We start from the raw sequence: 24,504 nt of genomic DNA, 5'->3' as shown, positions 1-24,504 counted from the left end.
GAACCTATCCGCTGAGTCCGGAAAGCTGGAGCTCTGGGGGACCAGCCGCCTTTTGGCTGCCTGATTTCTTTAAACCGCCTCGGAGCTTTTGCTCTGAGTTTCAGCACCTGACCGGGGACCTCTCACTGTTCCAAACCTGGCGCCCGCCGAAAAATAAAAACGGTTTGTAAACGGGATTCCTCTTCTCCCCACCAGGAGCTCCTCTTGTCCTCACAGAACAGACCCCCCACCCCCACTCCTTTCTGTCCACGCTGTGGCCCACTCTCCCGAAAAAGCTCGTTAAGAGTCGCGCTCTACGCCGCCCCCGGCTTCTGTGTCGCTCTGGTCGTCCGTGAAACAGACATCTACGTCGCTGTCGTTGTCACTCTTGGGCTCCCCGGACTCCGGCGGGGAGCCAGGCTCGGCGTCCAGGCCGTCTCCCGCCTTAGCGAGCTGGCTCTGGCCAGGGTGGCGGGACTTGACGTGGCGCTCAAGGTCCCGGCGGCGCACCAGTACCTTGCCACAGAACTCGCAGCGGTAGGGTGTGTTGCCCTCAGCATGCAGCCTGATGTGCTTGTTGAGGTTGCTGGGGTCGCCGAAGGGCCGCAAGCACACTTTGCACTTGAGCGGCTTGTACCCGGTGTGTGTCCGCATGTGGATCTTAAGCCCGTACTTGCGCGAGTACAGCTTGCCGCAGTAGAGGCACAGGTGACCCGACTTGGGCTTGCCCAAGCCGCCACCAACGCCGCCACCGCCCGCTGGGCCGCCCGCTACGACGGCCGGTGGCAGCGCCTCTGCGTCCAGGCGACCGCGACTCTTCCCGGTCGCCATCTCCGAGAGCTGCTGCGTGTGCATCGCGATCTCCCGGTCGATGCTGGCCAGGGAGCCCAGCTCAACGGGGCTAAGGGCAGCCGCTGCAGCCGCTGCTGCCGCAGCCGCCGCCGCCGCAGGCCCGCTGAAATAGGGGATGGATTCCGGGTACTTGAGCAGTCCGCCGAAGTGCAGTTTGAGCGGGTAGTAAGCGGCGGCGGCCGGGGAGCCGTAGAGCAACTCCCCGTTGTAGACGGTGAAAGCCGGCACGACGGCTGGCAGATGGCTGCACTCGCCACCCGGATAGGCCTTGAGCCCGCCAGCGTCGAGGGGCGGCAGCGCGCAGCGCTCAAGAGGCAGCCCGGCCGCTGGGGACAGCTGCGCGTAATGCGCGCCGGGCAGCGCGGCGGCGGCGGCGGTCGCGTCGCGCTCCAAGTGCTGGAAGGTAGATGCCTCATCCGGGGTTCCCGGAAGCAAAGGAAAGCCACGCAGAGCTCCTGAGCAGGGTAGGCCGGGGGGTGGCGGCGGGTCCCCCGAAAGCAGACACTTGGTGTGGTGATGGTGGTGGTGCGCGTGGTGGGGATGGTGGTGGTTGGCGCCACCCGCCGCCGGGCTCTCGTCGCTCCGGGGGCGCCCGCCCGCCCGGCCCCCGCCCAGCAGCCTGCCCAAGGCCAGGCCGGCCCCTGGTTTGCCAGTGCCCTCTTCCCGGTAGGGGTCGCCGTGCGCGACATTGGCCGCCCTGGATAAGCCTGCGGGCTTGAAGGCGGAGCGCACGCCTGGGTAGAAGGCCAGGCCGCTGCCCCCCACTGGGGAGCCGCCCACGATGCCAAGGAAGTGTCCGTGGGTGGCCCCGCTCACGTCCAGGGCGCGCTCCGGTTGCTCCTTGGCCTTCTTGGGCGGCCCCCACTTGCCCGGGGGCGGCAAGGTGGCCGAGGGCGCGGAGGACGCCTCGCGCTTGATGCCCTCCCGCGTCCCGCAAGGCTGAGGGGGTGGCTGGGCCTGGAGATGGGGCCGCAGGGTGTCCGCCGGGACGGCCCCGGCGAAGTCGGGCGCTGAGGGCTTCGGGGAGAGTCGGATGCCATCCGGGGCTGGGGCGGCGCCTTGGCGAGCAGCTTGCTCGTGCTGCAGGAAGGCGCGGCCGCCGCCGCCGCTGAGCACACAATGGAAACGTAGGTGAGCCTTAAGGCTGTTGGGGTATCTAAACGTCCTCCAGCAGTACCAGCAAATGTAGCGCTCCTCCCCTGGGCGAGAAAGAATGGAAAAGCGACCCCGTAAGAGGCGAACAAGTGAGAAAGAAAGAAATGCCAGCGCGCCCAAGGCAAAGCCCAGGTTTTGCCCACCTGTATGGGAAGAAGCAAAAGTATTCTTGGGTCTCTGCGAAAGTGAGTCTGATAGCCCCACAGTAGCAAGGACCAGGAGAAGCCCCAAACAGCCAACCCTTGTCACCATCTCAATCATATGGGACTACTCAGAGGCGAAGAGGGATGACCTGGGCCTTTCCAACGAAGACGTGCTCAGGGCCAGCCGAACAAATCTTCGTTGGGATGGCAGCGATGAGCCAGGCTGGCCGGGGAAGAGATGAGAGCAGAGAGCAGCTGTTGCTTTAAATCAAGTGTTGAGGCTGTGCAGTGCTGGGCCCATCTGTTGGCGTTTGCAGAATAGGTGGCGTATGTCAAGGAGTTTGGATGAACTGAACAAAGGCCAATCTAATGGTAGTGAGCGCCTCATTACCAGGCGAGACAATATCCTGTATGTATGGGCCATATGTAATCATTCCTTTTCATAGAACAATGGCTTTTGTGTCCACTACCCACCCTTCCCACCCCCTCTGGGCTTAAACACTTTGCCTGAGGTTTTCCTGGAGCGTGACCAACTGAAGGACCACATAGGGACTGTGATTTGCTATTCTTCAAAATTATTTGTATCTTTATTTCCTCTTTAACCCCATTTAAATTGATGAGAGGGGGGAAAGTGCTATGTCTTGATATTCTAAAAACTGAAGGGTGAAGTTGCATTATCTTGTCAGTTGTTCCACCTGGTGATTAACTCCTAGATACATGTACAAATCTAAGCTTGGTAAAGTCATTGGAGAAGCTATAGTTTTTTATTACATGAATATATAATACATGAATATGTAAATATTCCCTTTTTAAATAAGTGCACAAATCTCTTAAGAATTACATATTTTTTCTAAAATTACACACATGTTTTGGTGTCAAATCTTTTTTGTGTTTGACATCATTAGCACTAATTGTTCTTAATTTTGCCAGGGCTTGTATGTATAATCAAGAGCCCAGGTATGGAACAGATTCTGATCACACGGTAGGAGTTAATTTTCACTCAGAAATGTCATGCTACATCTCCACAGACAAGAGCAATCTCGCAATTGGGGTTTCTTTAAAAATGTTGTGGTTCATTGATAACAATGGAGAAGGCTGTCTGTGAGAAGCTAGTTGAGCCACAAGGAAGTATCCCAAGTATACATACCTCAGTCTCATAAACGTAATTCTCCTCCTTGCTCACAAGCAGCTCAAACTTCTAAAACATTACTACAGAAACAACAGTGGGAAAAAAAATTGCAGATCTCCCTCCTCTTATGTGTATTACTTCTGGTTTTGCATAAAGCTAGTAGTCCTCCAAATAACTGAGAGGAAATTTCAAGTGAGGAGCAATTTATTCCAGCTGAGGCCAAGAGGGATCAGAAAGGAAAAAAGGAGGGTAGGAGACTTTGCCTGAGACCCTATCTTAATTGTTTATGGAATACTTAGGTAAAACAGTGTCAGTGTTCCTGTTACCTTCTATTCAAGGTCCATGTAAAATAAATCTTGAGAGAAAGAGAGAGAGGGATGAGCCCTCCAGAGGTCTCTTAGAGTTATGTTGATTTAATAACTTAAATAAATTTCCTTCTCCTAAGAAGCTCCCTCCCACCACCCCCTCTTTAAAAAGTAGTTTTCGGAATCTGCCTCAGAATGACTCAGTTCAATGCAAAGCCAAGTAAGCTTTGTTCCTAAAACAAAGGGTCAGTGTTTTCCTTAATCTTACAGTGAAATTGAAACCGACTAAAGTTAGCCAATATTGGACGAACAGCAGCCATCTCTACTTATTTCTTCCTCATTTCAAGATTTAAACAAATGCATATTTCCTATTTGAATATATCCCATCTTTGCTTCTTCCTGACCAACTAACATGTTCTCCATATTCTGAGATCCAACACATGCCAAGAGTAGTAAATACACTTCATAGGTGACTACCTCCTCTCCTTCCTGCATCTCTGAGAGGTCAAGATTTCAAGCATCTCAAAGATGATGAAGTCAGGGTTCAGTATAACCCATACATTCCCCCACTTAAAGGGAAATGGTGACTATCTGGACAACTATTACCATATGATCTTTATAAGGTCAAATGGTAGAAATGAAAACATGAGGGCCACTATCAAACAAATTTACTTTTGCGTTCGTTGGGTGTACCCAAGGAAGAGCATTCTGTACAGAAATGGCTAAACCCTAAAGACCGATAGCCCTCCAAATTGTACCTTTTACTGGGAAAAGTTATCAAAAGAGTTTAATATAATGTAATACCAAGAACAAACACTCTTAGGATAATTTTATGAGTACTGTACATACAACTTTACTCACAAAATCCATAGAATTGATCTACAGAGGATAGGATACTTTGAAGTGAAGTGACTCATCATTCTGAATAAGCTTAATTGTCTTGTTCATGAAGTGTTTCCTAATTCCCCGCATTTGTTTTAATTTCTTCAAACTCATTTCTAAAAGGATGAGATTGAGCAGGCAATTCAAGAGGAGAGAATGTTAAAATATTTCACAACGTTCACTATCTTCACATCTAATAACAACAGTTTGTTTAGGAGAAATTACAAACTAAAACAGTTAGCAAGAAAAAAGGAAAGCTATGAAAGCTTGGTGTGTTAAAAGAGACTTTTGAGACCTTAAATATTTTAGCACCTCCCAGCCTTCTTTCCACAGGAAGTCTTAGTGTTCTAGGGAAGGTTTGAAATGCTTTTCTCACTGGACTTTAACTGGCATAAATCAGCTCTTGGCTTTGGAAGGGACCAAATAAATCTGAGAAGAAACTGGGAAACATCCCAGATTCAATTTAAGTAGAGAGGGGGAAATGAATAAATACCATTTAAATGGAAGGGCCTCAGTACCTGCCAGCTGACCAGCTGTAAGTACCATAATGCTTCTAAAATGCTGTAGAAATACATTCCTCTCCTCTAAACCAGTGAATGATCGATGCCCCTCCACCTTCTAAAACTATTCTAGGTTTGAGTTATATTCTTTGAAACCCATGATGTAATTACTATAATAATATTTTAAGGCTTCTTTGTTGATTTTTAATTGAGTAAATAATTGTCTTTTGGGGTATGCAATAAAGAAAGGATGACCCTATGATGTTCAGCATAATATTTTTTAAAGAATATTTTCTGCTGCCACTGAGAGCCAGATTATTACTGCCACTGTTGTTACCATTTACTGTGTATTTTAAAGAAGTGGTGGTGTACACACACAGGGAGCATAAATTCAGTTTTACACAGCTTAAGAAAAAGGCCCTTTAAGTCTGGGGATGCGCCCAAAGCCCAGAGAAGGACTGGACTCTTGCCCACCCGAGCTGGCCTGGAGGCCTTCTGGGAGGCGATACCTTTCTCATCATGTGTTGGAGTCGCTGTTGTCGGGATGTCGAACCACTGAGCCAAGGAGTTGGAATACCACACAGTCAGTTCCTCCCCTGGCTGAACGTCTCGAAGTGCTCGGTAGAATATCTGGGATAGAAGAAATAGGATAGATAACTTGCTGTCATTTCCCAGGTAATCAAAGGACAAATGAGAGGAAAGGTTCAAATCGGATTCTGACTCTGTGTGACCCTCAAAAAACTACTGGGACTCTCTGAACCTCACTTTCCTCATCCTTCAAAAAAGGGAAAATAATAGTGTTATGGAGTGAATTATGTCCCCATAATATATGTTTTGTAAATCCTAATTGCCTAAGGGGCAGTTCTACTCTGTCTTATTGGGTCGCTATGAGTCGGAATCAACAGCAACAGGTTTGGGGCTTTTTTCTTTGTTTATGCCTGTGGTGGGGCCCTGGTGGCACAGTGGTTAAGAGCTTGGCTGCTAATCAAAAGGTCAGCAGTTCGAATCCACCAGCTGCTCGTTGGAAACCCTATGGGGCAGTTCTAGTCTGTCCTATAGGGTCACTATGAGTCCAAATGGACTAGTCAGAACAATGGGTTTGTGTGTGTGTGTGTGTGTGTGTGTGTGTGTGAGAGAGAGTGTGTGTTTTAATGCCTCTGGTTATAATCCCATTTGTTAATGGGTTTTCTTTGTTATGTTAATGAGACAGAATTAGTGTAGAGTATCTTAAGTCAAGCTCTTTTGAGATATGAAAGAGATTAAAGGAGCAAGTAAGAGAAGCGGAGATGGGGTAAGATAGATGCCCAGACTCAAGGAGATCTCCACGGAACAGGGAGGCTGAAGCTGAGGAGACAGGGACCTTCCGCCAGAGCCGACAGAGAGATAAAGCCTTCCCCTAAGGCCTTCGCTCTGAATTTGGACTTCTAACCTCCTAAACTGTGAGAAAATAAATTTCTGTTTGTAAAACCATCCACTTGTAGTGTTTCTGTTACAGCAGCACTGGACTATAGGGTCGCTATGACTCAGAATCGACTCGACGGCAACAGGTTTTTAGATAACTCAGACAAATAGTACCTACCTGATAGGGTTATTGGGACGTTTAAATGAACCCTCTAGATACAGCGCTTTGCTCTTTAAATTGGGTGGCCACCGCAGAGAAAGAGTTGGGAAGAAACAATCGGCAGTTGCCGTGGCGGGGCGGGGGGGACCCTTCGGTACCTGTCCTCCGGGTAAGTCTGCAATCGCCTCCAGAGTCTGTTCCTGAGGGTTCCTGGCTGCCCGGATTAACCCTATCCACTCCAGAGGGGAGCCCCCCGACTCGTCCACCAGCTGCCCTCTCACCATGCGCACCTGCAACACAAGCAGTGGTCGTTCTCCTCCAGCGCCACGGCCATGCCCCCAACCCAGAGGGAAAAACTTACCCTCCATCCCACCCGACAGGAAAATGGTTATGTTTGCTTTGGCCAGATCGCAGTCGGATGCTGGGAGGAGGGAGATTCAGTAGGGCTGTTTCTTGGGGGGCGGGGGGAGATAACAGTCCCCCCTCTCCCCGGCCTTCGCAACACCGAGGGTGAGGGCGTCCTCCCTCCGCTCCGGGGCGCACCTTATACCAAGACGCCCCCCTTCCCCGCCCCTTCTTTCCCAGTTGTGGCTCCCACAGCAGCGTTAACACCAGAGCAGAGACGCTTCGCAGCAGTTCCATGGCCCAGAGCGCCCCCCAGTCCCCCTTCTCGCTGCACTGTACGGAGGTGCCGGCGAGCCCCGCGGGCGAAAGTCTCCGAACAAAGCTGTCTCAGGGAAAAGCTGGTCCGCAGACTGGCCGGCAGTTTAAAAGCAATTAAAGTGCGTTTAAAAAGGAAGGCGTGATGCGCAGCAAACAACACTTTAGACCGCAGGGGAGAGGGTGCTTCCGTGAGAAGTGGGTCCTGCTGGTGGTGGGCACCGGAGCAATTTCTTACGGCGAAGCTCTAGACAGCAGCAAGCTAAGGCCAAGGTCCTTCCCTCCCCAGCGGACTCCTGCCTTCATTTCCCGGTCCCTGCCTCCCCGTCTCCAGCCGCTGGGACGCCTTGGCGCGGGCGGAGCCTTTAAATCCCCTCTCTGGTCTCGAAGCTGTTTGGGGAGCCAGAGCTGGCGAGCTGGTCCCGGCGCCTACCGGTTGGGCTTTGGCCCCTGGATTCTCATCAGAACCTAGCTGTAGGCAACCCGATCCGATGCCCCACGCGGGTGGACACCCACCTGCCCTCAGAACCCTAGGACTAGGAGCCTTGTCAGAGCCACCACCTGGGTTATCCCCTCTCAGTTTACCCCAAACCCACAAGCAGACATCAACGAAGAGAGAAATCTGAGTAGGTTCTAGGAACTGGGAGACTACCAAGGATTTTTTTTTTTTTTTTTTTGAGGCGGTGGGATTAAATTATTTGAGGGCAAATTAAAGCCTCAGATTAGTTTATTGAAGGGAAGAAGGAAGGCAATCCTCGATATCTTGCGCCGGTAAAACGGGACACATCTGCGGGAAGGCCGGGGTCCTCCGCGCCTCTGTAGAGGAGTGCCCAGTGCGCGAGCGAAGCCGCAAGTTGCGAGCAGTCCTGGCACGGAGAGAGCCCCATGCATCCCACCCGGAGCTGTCTCCTCTCAGCCAGGTCCTCTCGCCTCAGTCCGGCTCATGCCCCGCTCTCAGTTAACCCGATTTGCTGGGAATAATCCGAGTTCCCTGCCACCCTGCAGAATTGGCAGGCAACGACTCAATCATTCCTTTTCTCCCTCACCCCCTTCCTACCGCTTTCCTGAGACAGGGCAAAGGGAAGCGAACGGCAGCAGAATGGAGGTCTGAATGGCCAATACCTTTTTCTTGGGCCCAGGCTCCCTGCGGTCTGACAGGTACTTGCCCAGCTTGAAGGTGCCGGGCACCGGCCCGAGGCGCAGGCCGGCTGGGATGCAGCAGTCGGCGCTCACGCTGGTGGCTGCTGCGCGGGCGGCCCCGTGCATTGCTGCCGCCGCCGCCCGGCAGGCACTCGGGCGCTCCGGGTCCTCAGCAGGGTGCGAGTGACAGAGCCTGAGTTGCGCGCGAGCGGGGGAGCCGCGCCCCGACGTGCGTCCTCCGCCCGCGGAATGACGCGGGCGGACATGCACTGTGCCTTTTCAATCCCGGCCGGCGCCTTTGGCACCGCGATCGCAAGGGCGAGGAGTTTGGTGAGAGAGTTGCGCTGCGGAGCAGCTGCAGAGTCCCACCCGAGAGGGTCACATGGAGTGGTTCCCTCAGCCCCCTGCATAATCGAGGACTCTGAATGGCTGGCGCACAATGGTTCAGGCGACCTTCCCATTCCTAAAAATCCAATTTGTCAAGGGCGAAGAAAAGGCGCTGGTGAATCAAAGGTCCGGCGGGACCATTAATCCTCAGCATGGGGTATTGTCCCCGAGACAGTTACGATATTTTAAGTGACAAATCCACTGTATAATTTCTCCATAAATTTTACTTCCTTTTATTGTTCCCCGACAAACCAGTTTTGGGAAATAAGTGACTACTTTAAGTCTACTTCGCTGATTCTTTTGAACCTTGGTCTACTTCAAAGATTTTTAATTCTCTCCCCTTGGCTTTATTGTATAGGAGATTAAACAAAGAGATGAGGACTGTTTGGAGGACTTGTTAACTTCTATTGATTTCTGGCGTGTGCCATACAGAAATTAGGCAGGTACTTGATGGGAAAACACCAGAAAATACCTACACTTTTTAAATAAAGACCATATTACCATTTCAGGGTATTGGGTCCAGGCCAGTCGTCTATTTAGAACCGCTTTATCGTTCCCTCTGTCCCGTTTCGCCCGAAATATGAAACGTCAGGGTCAGTTTGGGGAGGCGAGGTCAGGACCCCTGGCCCGCACTTTCCCTAAAGAGTAGGAAACGGCCGCAGGGACGCAGCATTACAGGGCATCTCGCACACCCGTCGAAGAAGGGTTCTTTGGGCTGGGTTATTAATCGCATTGTACCCTACAGATCACCCCTAGCCCTGATCTGCTTTTAAATTTAAAACGGGGAGGAAGCCCTTAGGGCTAACTTCTCCAGAACCAACACATTGGACTTTTTTTTTTTTAAGTTAAAATCAATAATAATAAAACATACAGTCTGTCAATGGCTGCTGTGTAGAAGAGGGGCTGGGTGGGTGTTAGTAGGCATCCCCTGCCTCAAGGCTAGTTCATGAACTAGGGGAATGGGTACTTTGGGGTTAAACCTCAATGCTCCCCGTTTTCTTTTTGGGGAAGTCTTTTATTTTCATAAGTCATAAGACGAGTGATTGAGTTCATTAAGTATTTGTGACAGTTCTGCTGGCACCTGCTCTGCTCTGATCATCCCTGATGTAACTCCTCGACCCCTAGGTGGCCAGGACTCCAGCCAGACGCTGTTCTTAGAAATGCATGAGTGGCTCTCTGGTTTTGGGCTCTTGGAGGACCTAAAGGCTGCGGCCCCACCACTTTACAAAAAGGGGAGGACGCAGACAGCGCCTGCCTCTCAACTAGGCTATACCTGTGGAAGGAACAGTTCTTGGGCTAGAGGTTGGGGATGACCCTGGTTGACAGTGTCGGCAAGACGCAGGGTGACAACTGCCTGTAACTCAGCAAGTTTGTCAGGTGCAGACCCACAGAGAAGCTCCCCGAGTCTCCCTTCGCTCAAGACCTGCCTCTGTCACACCAGACAGACCTTGTCATTCTGTGCTCTGTCACTCAAGCCCTCCCAACCTGAAGCAAATTACTTCTGAGCCTCAGTCTCCTAATCTGTAAAATGGGAGTGGTGATGCAAATAGACCTTTAGTTTCCTCCCTTTCACTCACCCTAGTTTGTTTCAAAAGAATAGTCATAACCTGTAGCGTGAATGCGTTTTGGAAGCTCCACAATTTCTGGTTTCTGTCATGGGGTTATTCAGGCCAGGTCAAGGGTCTCAAGTAAGTGTCTAAGTGTCTCAAATCGGACCGTGTGGGGGCACATGCACGCCAGCTCCAAGACCTCTGTAGACGCTGTCGCTGGGATGGAGGAGGAGAGCCACCTATAGGGTCTGGGCAGCCACAAGCTGTGACCCCTCGAGTACTGTAACCATGCCAGGCCCAGGACCACTTTCTGAGAGAGCTGCCACTGATTTTTCTTCTTAAACGTGCAATTGCCCCTGTGGGCTGCGAAGGCTGCCGGCTACCGAGGGGAGGGCGCCTTTGATCCGGCCCATGAATGGCAAAAGCCCAGGGAGGGGAGGAGGAGAGGAAGCCGCTCGAAGAGTCGGGGGCAATAAATTCAAGCCATGAACATGTCCCTCTAACCTCTGGCCTGGCGACTCCGGGATGACACCCAGTTTAAATTACCAGCTCTGCGAGCGGGAAGGGGCGAGCGCCGGGCCTGGGTTCGCGGCGCCTCCCCGGCCCTCCTTAATGAGTGAAAAAGCGTGAACGACACGCGAACAATTTTATCAATAGAACCATGTAAAGGCCGACTGTGAGGAAAGTTATTTATTAATATAGCCAATTGTGACTGGTTCCCAGCCCCGCGAGAAGAAAGGGCCTGCGCCAGAGGCATTCACACCAGCTCGCCGAGTTTTATTCTGTCCTGTGGCTCAGAGTTGAAGTTCCCCAAGTGAAATAACTTGTCCACAAAGGAGGAAAGGAACACATTTTCTTTTATTTTTCCTCCCCTAAAAAGCAAGGGTGAAACCAATCTAATGTGCCCAGTGGAGCAAGATGGGCGGTGAAAGGCTGGGTGTTAAAAGTAAAAGCGGGCTGTGCAGCAAATGGGATGGAAAATTAAATGAAATTAAATAGCTTGAACGGCCGTATTGTCCCTTATTAAAAAGACACATTAATTACATGGTCTCAGCCTTATTCAAAGACAATGTTGAGGCTCAATCAAAACATTCCACTCGGCTTTTTTATGGACTTAAAATGGGCGTCCAGAGGCCCTGTTAAAGCGAAATCCCTATGGCCCGAGTTGCGGGGCGAGGCGGTTTCTGGGGCGGCCGGGCTCCTGGTCCCGCTCCCCTCAGTGTAACAGGTGGGCTTTAGCGAGGCGTGGACGTCGGAGAGCTGCGGCGGCCCGGGGAGCTGCTGCAGGAGCCACGTCCCACTCCGGCGCTGTTTGCAGGCTCCACGGCGTTAAGTGGGCACCTCCGCCTATTTGCTCCAAGATTCACACGTCTGACCTGACTGGGCCAGGTTTCTAGGGAAAGCGCCCCCAAAGGACTTCGCTCTCAGATTGGGGACCTTGGGGGCGGGGGGAAGAATCTTTCAGAGCATGCTTCTCTGCGGCTGCCAGTCTGGGGGTGGGGGGCAAAGGCCTTGAGGGGATGACGAATTGGCTGCCTCCTGGGTCCCTCAGCCTTGGAGACCCAGGTGTTGTGAGGTCGCTAATTACCTCTCCGGCCGCAGGGCAGAGTCTGGAACCCCGGGATGGCAGCGGCGGCGCGGGGTCAGGGGCTGTGGGAGAGGCCGCCAAAGAGGCAGCAGCCTGGACACCTCGCGTTCAGTAACCGAGTTTGGGATGAGACGGCAGCTCGGGATGAGGTGGCTCAGGCGTCGCCCCCCGATGGTGTCCGCGCCAGCCGGGCCGGCGGGTCAGAGCGGACCAGCTGCGCGGCCCCCGAGGCGCGGGTGGGACATTAAGACCAGACCTGAATAGAGCGGCGGCGACGAGCTCTGGGAACGCCACCAGATGACACGCCGGCAACGGGGCCATTTTCTGGTTAATTGCGAGGCCGGTGGGTGCGCCGCGGCTGGGAGGCTCCAAATGCGCGGCCAGGACGCAGCCTGGACTCCGCTGGTGGGTTTTGTGGTGCCTTTTTTGTTGTGTTTTAAGTCCTTCTTTGGAAGCGGCTCAATAAAAGTATTCAGAGTCCCTCTCAAGTTGCCTTTTAACCGGAGTTCCCCAACTTATTTCTTGGTTCTTTCGGTTGACATGGTTCAAAGAAAAGTCAGTGAGCGTGTTGCTGAATTGCAATGTCTCGGGACACCTCCACATTCAGCGCTTCTCTGCCGGCCGCTGCCGAATGAGCCCGCACTCAATTCGATTTTCCTTGCAGTTGGGCACATTTAGGAGCGCCTCTATTTGTGAAGTTCATTTCTAGGCAAATGTATTCAAGAGCTGATGGGAATGAATAGGACCGTGTGTCAGCCGCCCCTAATTGGGATTAAAGCACTTAGGAGCATATGCAGAGAGTGACAGAAATTCTCAGGTTGCATTGTGTTCAGACTTCCACCCGCTCGGACACTCCTCCTGCAAGTAAGATTTATAAAGATTGCAGGGAGAAACTGAGGAAAGAAAAGCGAAACGGAAAAGAACCGGACTAATGGCTCACGATGGGGTTGCGGTTCAGCAAGTGATTGTGACAGCTTCTGAGAAAAGATGTTGGGGAATAATTGAATGCGGGCTGGGGAGCAAGTCTGAACTCTAATCAGAAAGGCAGGGAGTTAAAAGGCGAAATAAAGATGTTCTTGAGATTCCCAGACGGTTTTCCCCCTCTTTTTGTTTTTTCTTTCCCTCGAAGAGCTTGATTTTTTTTTTTCCTCTCTCTCTCTCTCTGTCTCTCTTTATCTCTATTCCCCACTCCCTAGCAAAAGAATATACCCTCTCTTGGGGCAATAATAAGAACAATTTGGTATTTGAATTAGGAAAAAAAAGTCACAAAGGAAACAAAAGTATCTTCATTTGGGTATTAAGGAGAACATCACACCCAAGTAAATCAATGGAAATATTTACTGATGTGTAAATGTGTGTGCAAAATATGTACATGCTGTGTTAAAACAGAAGCATAGTGCTAAGTGTTCACTTCCATTCAGACTACAGATATGCAGATACATAGTCTGCTTGTAAATATCCATCCAGAAGGAGCCGCTGGGTTTGGAGGCTGAAGGTGACAAGGCCTTTTAAAAGCCGAAAGGCAGCATGGAGCTGAGGTTGGGACAATTTTCTAAGCAGAGAGCAGTGACAGCCTCTTTTAGTCTCTGAGGGGTAAAGAGACCAGAAAGGACAGATGAACACCAAACGAAAGAATAACAAGCAGGAGAATGAATACTTTCAAAATTATATGAATTTCCTTGTTTGTGTTCAAATCTATCTGAAAACATGGATTCTCTGCAGGGATAGGACTCTGTATGTATCTGAGCTCCAGGATAGGAGGGAGACTTCTCAATGTATCCCCTTTGGTACCTTTTGGGATTTGGAATCCTAAGAATGTATTTCCAATTAAATGTATTCTTGAGATTTAAAATACTTTTTTTAATCTACGTGGGAGCAAGGGGAAAAGAATAAGAAAAGAAAGATGTGGGGATCTGCGGGGGAAGGGAGAATAATAGCCTGTAGTTTTTGTAATAAATTCCTACTCAAAGTTGGGCTCCCAAACACGATATCTCTATGTCCATATATTGACCACCCAGCCCCTTCATCATGCCTGAATCATGAGGGTGGGGCCTCCACTACAAAGGAAATTCTAGGCAGGGAGAATGACCATTTGACATGTGGACCAGCCCCCAGTGGTGAGTCATGAGTTGAACATCTATTCTACTTCAACTCCTCAACAGTCCTTGGCCTAAAAACCTTCTCCATTGGGCTGACCCACCTCGTGAAGAAAAAAAATCTATAAATCTGCATTCAGGAAGCTCAGAATTTTCCTTTAACCCAAGATCCATTTTTAAACTCTTTGGAAAGTGGTACATAGTGGGAGGAAGCTGCTGGACACATTTATAGCCCCTGGGATGGTCTGTGAGTGATAGAAATACACCAAATTGTCATTAGGGTAGCAATAGGAATAAAACAATAAATATATCCAGCTTATGTCACAACTAAAAACCAAACCCAGGTTTAGGACCAGCGCTTCTGAATAACAATTAGTAAGCTCCTGTATACTCTCCTTGAAACCTGTTGCTGTCAAGTTGATTCCGACTCATAGTGACTCTATTGGACAGTGTAGAACTGTTTGTCTGGTTTAAAATGCAGTGCCATCAGTCATGTTATTCATGCTCATGACCAAATGGTACATATTTTAATTTCCTCAAAGTGTGTTTGAATTTTATGTATCCTTCATTTTATAGTAGGGATTCATATTCAGATAAACTTTAAAATACATGCACAATCATGGCATAAAATTTAAGTTACAAAAGATGAGTTTTCATGCACAAACACAAAAATATTTTTCTTTCTTTCTTTTTAAATGGCTTTATTGAGATATAATCCATGTACCATATAGTATACCCATTTAAAACATACAATTCAATGTTTTTAAATATATATACTCACAGGGTTGTACAACCATCAACCACAATCTAATTTTAGAAAAATTTTATTCTCCCCTAAAGGAAAGCCCATTCCCATTAGCTATTATTCCCCCATTTTGCCCCCAACCTCCCCAGTCCTAGGCAACCTCTAGTCTACTTCTGTCTCTATAGTTTTGCCTGTTCAGGACATTTCATATAAATTGAATCATACTATATATATTTCTTTGTGACTGCCTTCTTTCACTTAACATCATATTATTAAGGTTCATCCGTGTTGTACAAGTACTTCGTTCCTTTTTAGTGCCAAATAATATTTCATTGTATAAATATATTCCATTTTATTTATCCATTCATCAGTGGATGGACATTTGAGTTGTTTCCATTTTTTGACTATTATGAATAATGCTGCTATGTATATCTGCGTGCAAATTTTTGTGTAGATACATGTTTTCATTTAGTTTGGAAATATACCTAGGAGTAGAAATTCTGGGTCATATAGTAACTCAACCTTTAACCTTTTGAGGAATTACCAAACTGCTTCCCAAAGCAGCTGCACCAGTTTACATTCCCACCAACAGTATATGAGGATTCCAGTTTCTCCACATCCTCTCAAACACTTGTTATTATCTGTCTTTTTTATTATAGTCATCCTATTAGGGGGTGAGGAGTCCCTAAGTGGTGCAAACGGTTAATGTGCAGGGCTGCTAACTGAAAGGTTGGCAGTTCAAGTCCACCCAGAGGTTCCTCAGAAGAAAGACCTGGCCATCTACTTCCAAAAAATAAATAAATAACCATTGAAAACCCTATGGAACACTGTTGTACTCTGATACACATGGGGTCACCATGAGTTGGAATTGACTTGAGGGCAACTGGTTTGGTTTGGTTTTGGTTAGTGGGAGCAAAGTGGCATCTCGCTATATTTTGATTTGTATTTCTCTAATGACTAATGTTGAAGCATCTTTTCTTGTGCTTATTGGCCGTTTTTATATCTTCGCTGGAGAAATGCCTGTTCAAATCCTTAGCCCATTTTTTAAATTGAGTTATTTGTGTTATTATTGGCCACATATCCATCTTTTACAACATTTTAAATACCCAACACTAAACAAGCTGTTAGATTTAACCATCATGACAACACTATGTGGTAGATTTGATTATCTGTCTTTTACCGATGAGAAAAGTTCAAAGAGGTTGAGGAGCTTGCTTAAGTTCACACAGCAAGTCATACAGACAGAATTCCTCTCACATCCTTCTGAATTCAAAGCCCAGGCCATTTTCACTTGACCTTCAGAAGGTCTAACTGACTTCACACAATTGCCCCTCTCTATGAAAGTCATTAAGTTATCACAAAATGTCCAGTGGTTGAGAGAGTGGGCTCTGTAGTTAGATTGCCTGAGTTCAAATCCTGCCTCTAACACTTATTAGCTATGTGACCTTGAGCAAAGTTTAATCTTTCCATTCTTTAGTTTCCTCATCTATAAAATACAATAAAAAGACCTCCTTCACAGAGTTGTTGAGAGAATTGTAAGAGATTTTGGATACAAAGTGCTCAGCCTACCTAGCACCCAGAACACAAGATGTACTCAGTAGTTTTAGGTATTAATATTCTTGTGATGATACTTAATGCTTACCATTTATTGAGCCCTATGATAAGATGCTGTACTGTAAGGCTGAGAATTGTCCATGATAAATTAATAAACCAGTGATCTTAGTCTGGCAGTCACATAAGATATAGTCACCCGTACGTCAGGGCAACAAATAATTGAAGAGGGAAAACTTCCTTTTATAGACATACTCTAGTTCATAAAGAAGGAATGAGAGAATTCAAATATTGTTGTTTCACAACACTTAGTAAAATAATGGATCAAGGCAATGATTATCAATGACTACTAGCATCATAAAAAGCAAGACAACTACATATTATGCCCCTCCTGATGGAAGTATGAAACAAAAACCAAACCAAATTCATTACCATCAAGTTGTTTCCAACTCATAGCAACCCTATAGGAAGGAGTAGAACTGCCTCATAGAGTTACCAAGGGGCAGCTGATGGATTCAAACTGCCAACATTTTGGTTAGCAGGCAAGCTCTTAACTACTGCGCCACCAGAGCTCTTATGAAATAGTGTTGCCAAAACAAGCAAGCAAGTCAACAAACAAAATTGAACCTGAGTCCGATTGCTCTGATTATAGGAAATAGAGAGGACAGATGAAATTAATAAACAAATCCATGGAGATACAATCAGAAAAAAAAAAAAAAAAAACAGACTGTGAGACCCTCTACTGGACAAATAACCTGTTTTTGTTCTTAACAAATAATTTGTAAGGGGAAAAGGGAAAAGGAGGAAGAAACAATAAATTAAAAGGCATTTGAGGTATGCGGTGACTTTAAAATATATCCACAAATTCTTTGACAATCCTTCCCCCAAAAGGTGAAGCCTTGAGTGTCGGCCAGACTTGGTGACTCACTTGTAGTAAATAAAATGAGAGAAGTGACAGTTTGTGATTTTCAAGAGTAGGTCATAAAAGGCATTTTGGATTTCTCTTTGATCCCTCTTTCTCTCTTTCAGATCATGAATTCTAGGGGACACTGACTGATAGGTCTTGAGAGCACTCAAGCAGCCTTATTAGAGAGACCCACGTGCCAAGGAACTAAGGTTTTCTGCCAACAGCCATGTGAGTGAGTCATTTGGGAATGGATCCTCAAGCCCCAGCCAAGCTCAGATGACAGCAGCGCCAGCTGACATTTTGACGCAGGAGAGATCCTGAGCCAGAACCACCCAGCTAAACTGTTCCCAGATTTCATACCTGCAGGAACTCTGTGAAATAATATTTATTGTGCTTTTAATTTGGTAACTTTTAAGGCAATTTGCTATGCAGCCATAAATAACTAATACAAGGACATGTGACCTTATTTCAATTCTGATTTTTAAAAACCACACACACAATGAGCTTTGACATCGTTTCAATCTTCATTTAAAAAAATGTTAACAATTATAATATAAGCCTGCTATCTAAGATACTATAGGGTCACTGCCATGGATTGAATTGTGTCCCCCCAAAATATCTGTCAACTTGGCTGGGTCATGATTCCAAGTATTGTATGATTGTGTACCATTTTGTAATCTGACGTGATTTCCTTATGTGTTATAAACTCTATCACTATGATCTAAAAAGATGAATTAGTGGCAGTTATACTCATGAGGTTTACAGGATTAGATAGTGTCTTAAGCCAATCTCTTTTGAGATATAAAAGAGAGAAACAAGCAGAGACACACGGGAACCTCACACCACCAAGGCAGCAATACCGAGAGCAGGGTGTGTCCTTTGGACCTGAGGTTCCTGTGCTGAGATGCTCCAAGACCAAGGGAAGATTGATGCATCACAAGGACCTTCCTCCAGAGCCAACAGAGAGAGAAAGCCTGCTCCTGGAGCTGATGCCCTGAATTTGGACTTGTAGCCTATTGGACTGTGAGAGAATAAACTTCTCTTCGTTAAAGCCATCCACTTGTGGTATTTCTGTTATAGCAGCACTAGATGACTATGACAATCACTATGAGTTGGAATCGACTAGACGGCAATGGGGCTTTATCTAAGATACATGTATTGGTCTAGTCCCATCCCATCCAGAATAAAGGAAATTGAAGAAAACCAAAGACATGAGGAAAATGTTAGTCCAAACGACTAATGGACCACGTGAACCACAGCCTCCACCAGCCTGAGCCCAGAAGAACTGGATGGTGCCCAGCTACCACCACTGACCACTCTGACAGGGGATCACAACAGAAAGTCGTAGACAGAGAGGGACAAAAATGTAGAAAAAAATTCAAATTCACATAAAAAAGACTAGACTTCCTGGTCTGACAGAGACTGGAGGAACCCCCGAGACTATGGCTCCTGGACACCCTGCTAACTCAGAACTGAAGCCACTCCCAAAATCCGCCTTTCAGCAAAAGATTAAACAGGCCTATAAAACAAACAATAACACACTTGAGGAACGTACTTCTTAGTTCAATCAAGTATGAGACCAAATGGGCAACACTTGCCCAAAAGCAAAGATGAGACGGCAAGAAGGGACAAGGAAACTGGATAAATGGACACGGGGAACCCAGGGTGGAAAGGGGGAGAGCACTGACACATTGCAGGGATTGCAACCAATGTCACAAAACGATTTGTGTATAAATTTTTGAATGAGAAACTAATTTGTGCTGTAAACTTTCACCTAAAGCACAAAAAGAAATTTAAAAATTATATAAGCCAATAGAGGCAATTTGAACACTGACTAAATGTTTATTGAAATTAGAAATTAACCTTAATATTAAGTGGAATAATTAATTGTATTATGGTTATGTTTACTTTTATTCTTATCATTTAGAGATACAAACTGAAATATTTACAGATAAAATATATAATGATTGGCATTTGCTGCAAACAGTCCTCAAATGGGGAAGGGAGAGACAGTGGGTACAGGGTTTCTCAGCTTTGGTACCATTGACATTTTTGGCTGGATAATTCTTTGTTGAAGAGGGCTGTCTTGTGCACTGTAGGATATTTAGCAGTATCCCTGGTCTCTACTCATCAGATGCCAGTAGTACTCCCTCCTCTAGTTGTGACAATCAGACAACCAAATCACCTCCAATTGAGAACCACAGGGTACAGATGAAACAAAATTGGTCATAAATTGATAATTGTTGAATTTGAGGGATGGGTGCATGGGTTCATTTTACAATTCTACTTTTGTATGTGTCTGAACTTTTCCAAAATAAAAATTCATTTCAAAACAAGATTTTAAAAAATCCAGTAGGGAAAAGGGATCCGAGGCAGGCAATAGGTTCTTTAGTTCTGTGATATTTTAAGAAGCTGTATCAGGGATGAGATGGTGAGAAAGTGATGGGTTGCAGAGTCTTGATCCAACTGGCCATCTGGAATCCATAAAATACAAGGGTGACCCACCAGATCTAAGGAAACCCACAGGTACAGTGTCCAAAGCTGTCATGATCAAAAATGCTAATACTGTAGCATTGAATAAAAATTTTTCCTTTTCTCATTTGAAATAGGAACCACTGAATGTGGTCTACACTTAAGTCAGTTATAAATGGCCTAAATTAATTTTATTTCTACAAATATCTTCCTTTAAAAAAATCAGTGGAGTTATTCTACGTTCATCCTTGACCTTGGAGGCTTTGCAGTCTTGTTTTTGAGACCGATAGGAAGGAGTGAAGGTAGGAGAGGGAAGGGGAGATTCTTCTGTATTACTACTGAGTTTGGGGGTACTGGGCTCCTAACTTGATATCCCAGAACATGCCTGCATCAGTGAGGGTTCTTAGGCACAACCATCAGATACTTTCTGTGAATGGTTGAAACAGAAAATGCTATTAGGTAGTTCCAATTCTGTGGAAGTGCCAGAAACACTGACCTGAAGGCTACCTCCCCAGAAAAACAGCCCAAGTTATATCACAGAATGACTCCACTGAAGACACCACAGTCGCTGCACTGGACCCAAACCCCACAGATTGCACTGCCAACTCTGAGTGTGCACCTCTGCCGCTGTTACCTCCAGAAGTTTGGTATCTCTGCTGCTGTGCTCACAAGAATAGATTCCACAGAGGCATTTGCTTTTTCACATTACTTACTTCCAAATCAAAGTCCTGGGTCATAAGGTCTGACTGAAAGCGTAAGACATATTGCTATGCCCTCAATGCAAAATGAAGTCTGGGAAAGTGAGCTTCTGACTTACAAACAGGGGAACAAGGAGCCATAAGATGGGATATTCCCAGCCGTAGGTGAAGGATCTTCATAGAATCTGGTATCCAAAACAAAGCATGATCCATTTTCACAACATTACCTCAGCAGTGAGTGGAATATTCTATTTGCCTCTGACCCCAAGGATCCATTCTCCCCACATTAGTACAGAAGCCAGGTCTTTAGCTGGTTATATTGCTGTCTCTGGAACAAAGACTATGTTTCCAGCCTCTTTGTAGCCAGATGTGGCTATGTTAGCTCTGTTCAATGTAATATAAACAAAAGTGTTGTGTGGGACTTAAAAAAGGCATCTCAGCCCCTTTTTGCCTTTCCTCATGCCTGGAAAGCAGACATGATGAGCAGGGCTGCCGAAGCTATCTTGGTCCATGAAATAACCTCGTGAATGGATATAATGCTAGAAGTGCTCACTCATCTGTGCTAAGAAATTTGGAAGACACTTGGCGTATCAACTGGAAGAAATCCATATCCATGCCCATTCCAAAGACAGTGATCCAACTGAATGCAAAAATTATCAAACAATATCATTAATATCAAATGTAAAAGTTTGCTAAAGGTAATTCAAAAACAGCTGCAGTAATACATTGACAAGGAACTGCCAGAAATTCAAGCCGGATTCAGAAGGGGACATGGAAAGAGCGATATCATTGCTGATGTCAGATGGATCTTGGCTGACAGCAGAGAATACCAGAAAGATGTTTACCTGGGTTTTATTGACTGTGCAAAGGCATTTGACTGCATGGATAATAAAAATTATGGATAACATTGCAAAGAATGGGAATCCTAGAACACGTAATTGTGCTCATGCAGAACTTGTACATAGACCAAGAGGCAGTCGTTCAAATAGAACAAGGGGTTACTGTGTGGTTTAAAGTTAAGAAAGGTGTGTGTCAGGGTTGTATCCTTTTATCATACTTATTCAACCTGTATTCTGAGCAAATAATCCAAGAAGCTGGACTATATAAGAAAAATGTAGCATCAGGATTGGAAGAAGACTCATTAACAACCTGTCATATGCAGATGACACAGCCTTGCTTGCTGAAAGTGAAAAGGGCTTGAAGCACTTACTGATGAAGATCAAAGACTACAGCCTTCAGTATGGATTACACCTCAACATAGAGAAAACAAACTGTCACAAGTGGACCAATAAGCAACATCATGATAAGTGGAGGAAATATTGACGTTGTCAAGGATTTCATTTTACTTGGATCCACAATCAATGCCCATGGAAGCAGCAGGCAAGAAATCAAACGATGTATTGCACTGGACAAATCTGCTGCAAAAAAACTATATAAACTGTTAAAGAGTAAAGATGTTACTTTGAGAATTAAAGTGCACCCGACCCAAGCCATGATATTTTCAATCATCTCATATGTATGCAAAATGAATAAGGAAGGCTGAAGAAAAATTGATGCATAAGAATTATGGTGTGGGCAAAGAATATTGAGTATACCATGAACTGCCAGAAGAATGAACAAATCTGTCTTGGAAGAAGTACAGCCAGAATGCTCTTTAGAATCAAGGATGGCAAGACTTCGTCTCACGTACTTTGGACATGTTATCAGAGGGGACCAGCCCCTGGAGGACACTGTGCATGGTAGAGGGTCAGTGAAAAAGAAGAAGACCCTCAACAAGATTGATTGACACAGTGGCTGCAACAATGAGCTCAATCATAGCAACAATTGTGATGATGATGTAGGACTAGGCAACATTTTGTTCTGTTGTACATAGGGTCACTTTGAGTCAGAACCAACTCAACGGCCTAACAACAACAACATGGAAGCCATATGCTGACAATGGCCAAACAGAAAGATAGAAGGAACCAGGATCACAGATGGCTTAATGAAACCACAACACCAACCCTGAATTATCTATGTTCTGGACTTCTTTTAGATGAAAATAAACTGTGTTGTCCTTAAAGAGTTACTTTGTTGGGGTGGAGAGGGAGTGCTCACAGCTGAAAGCAATTTCTAAGTGATACTACTGACAAGTGAAAGGTATTCATCTGTTTCCTTTTGGGCTTTTGCTTTGTTCGTGTGTGTTACTAATTAATTCACTTTTTAAAGATTTCCTTGTAGTCTGTATTAATTTTTATATTTGAGAGGCTTATAAATAAGCTTTTTAAAAATGAGATACCACTGACTTTATTGTACTCAAAATCTTTGGAGAATGAAAATAAATTTTAAGTTATTAAAAAAGGAACTAGTCTCCTTTACTATCAGGCCGAAAGAACTGGGTGGGGCCTGGCTACCATTACTGAACATTTTGATCAAAAATGCTATAGAAGAATACTGATCAAAAGGGAGGAAGTGTGGAACAGCTTTTCAAATTTTCATGGAATCCAGACTTTATGGAACCATTGAGTCTGGATGACCCCCCACCAAAGCTATTACCCTAAAATAATTTTTAAACCTTAAAACTTAAACTGAGACTATCCCCTGAAGTCATCTTTCAACTAAACTATAGCTTAATTAATAAAGAATGTCTGCCTTGAGCATTTTGTTCTTTTAAAAAAAATCATCTATATGATCAAACTGACAACATCAACTTGAAAGGTTAGGTAAGAACCTTAGGGGGACAGTGAGTTTACATTAATAATGGTGAAATAATTTGAAAAAGAATAGTTAGAATGGTTCCACAATTTTAAGAATATAATTAATGTACTGAATGATACATGTAGAAATTGTTGAGTTGGTGTATGTTTTGCTGTGTATATTTTCACCAAAAAATAAAATAATTTAAAAACAAAACAGGAACCAGTCTCCTGAAACTGCCATTTAACTTTTTTTAATTTAAAAAAGGTGTCCTACCCTGATACCAAAGCCAGGCAAAGACACCACAAAAAGAAAACTGCAGACCAATATCCCTCATGAATATAGACACAAAAATTCTCAACGAAATTTTAACCAATAGAATTCAACAGCATATTAAAAAATAATACATCATGACCAAGTGGGATTCATACCAGGTATGCGAGGATGGTTCAACATTAGAAAATCAATGTAATCTACCACATAAATAGAACAAAAGAAAAGAATCACATGATCATCTCAATCAACACAGAAAAGGCATTTGATGAAGTCCAACACCCATTCCTGATACAAACTCTCAGCAAAATAGGAATAGAAGGGAAATTCCTCAAATAATAAAGGGCATTTATACAAAACCAACAGACAACATTATTCTCAACAGAGAGAGACTGAAAACATTCCCTCTGAGAATGGAAACTAGACAAAGATGCCCTTTATCACCACTCTTATTCAACATCATGCTGGAAGTCCTAGCTAGAGCAATAAGGCAAGAAAAAGAAATAAAGAGCATCCAAATTAGTAAGGTACAGGTAAAACTATCCATACTTGCAGATGATATGATCCTATACGTAGAAAACCCCAAAGAATCCACAAGAAACTACTGGAACTAATAGATTTCAGCAAAGTAGCTGGATAAAGATTAACATACAAAAATCAGTTGAATTCCTCTTCACCAACAACGAGATCTTCGAAAAGGATATCAAGAAATCAACACCATTTTACAATAGCCCCCAAGAAGATACAATACTTAGGAACAAATCTAACCAGGGACGTAAAAGACCTATACAAAGATAACTACAAAATGTTGCTGCAATAAACCAAAAGAGACCTACATAAATGAAAAACATGCCATGCTCATGAGTAAGAAAACTTACTCAACATTGTGAAAATGTCAATTTTACCCAAATCGATCTACAGACACAATGCAATCCCAATCTAAATTCCAACAGCATTCTTTAATGAGAGAGAAAAACTAATCACCAACTTCATACGGAAAGGAAAGAGACCCCAGATAAGTAAAGCATTACCGAAGAAGAACAAAGTAGGAGGCCTCACACCACCTCATCTCAGAACCTACTATATAGCCACAGTAGTCAAAACAGCCTGGTACTGGTACAACAGACACATAGACCAATGGAAGAATTGAAAACCCAGATGTAAATCCATCCATCTATGGGCAGCTAATATTTGACAAAGGGCCAAAGTCCGTTAAATGGGGAAAAGACAGCTTCTTTAACAAATGGTGCTGACA

The 24,504-nt window shown here is 45.5% G+C and overlaps 1 protein-coding gene across 1 annotated transcript; it reads right to left on the bottom strand.

The window, feature by feature from the left end:
* Positions 1-279: 279 nt before the first annotated feature.
* PRDM13 (PR/SET domain 13) lies at positions 280-8,432 on the bottom strand. The gene is made up of 4 exons (XM_004372496.1): positions 8,289-8,432; positions 6,665-6,796; positions 5,455-5,575; positions 280-2,030 (listed from the first exon to the last, which is right to left on the bottom strand). Exons 1-4 carry the CDS (start codon positions 8,430-8,432, stop codon positions 280-282), a joined length of 2,148 nt encoding a protein of 715 aa, XP_004372553.1.
* Between the last annotated feature and the right edge of the window lie 16,072 nt (positions 8,433-24,504).

Source organism: Trichechus manatus, unplaced genomic scaffold (assembly GCF_000243295.1).
Source record: "Trichechus manatus latirostris isolate Lorelei unplaced genomic scaffold, TriManLat1.0 scaffold00017, whole genome shotgun sequence".
NCBI lineage: Eukaryota > Metazoa > Chordata > Mammalia > Sirenia > Trichechidae > Trichechus > Trichechus manatus.
This window is presented reverse-complemented; position numbering and strand designations above follow the sequence as displayed.

Coding starts and splice junctions, on each gene's coding strand:
- PRDM13 (XM_004372496.1), bottom strand. CDS start 8,432: ATGCACGGGGCCGCCCGCGCAGCAGCCACCAGCGTGAGCGCCGACTGC. Junction 6,797..8,288: donor AGCCTGGGCCCAAGAAAAAG/GTATTGGCCATT, acceptor CTTGTGTTGCAG/GTGCGCATGGTGAGAGGGCA. Junction 5,576..6,664: donor CAGACTTACCCGGAGGACAG/GTACCGAAGGGT, acceptor CTTCTATCCCAG/ATATTCTACCGAGCACTTCG.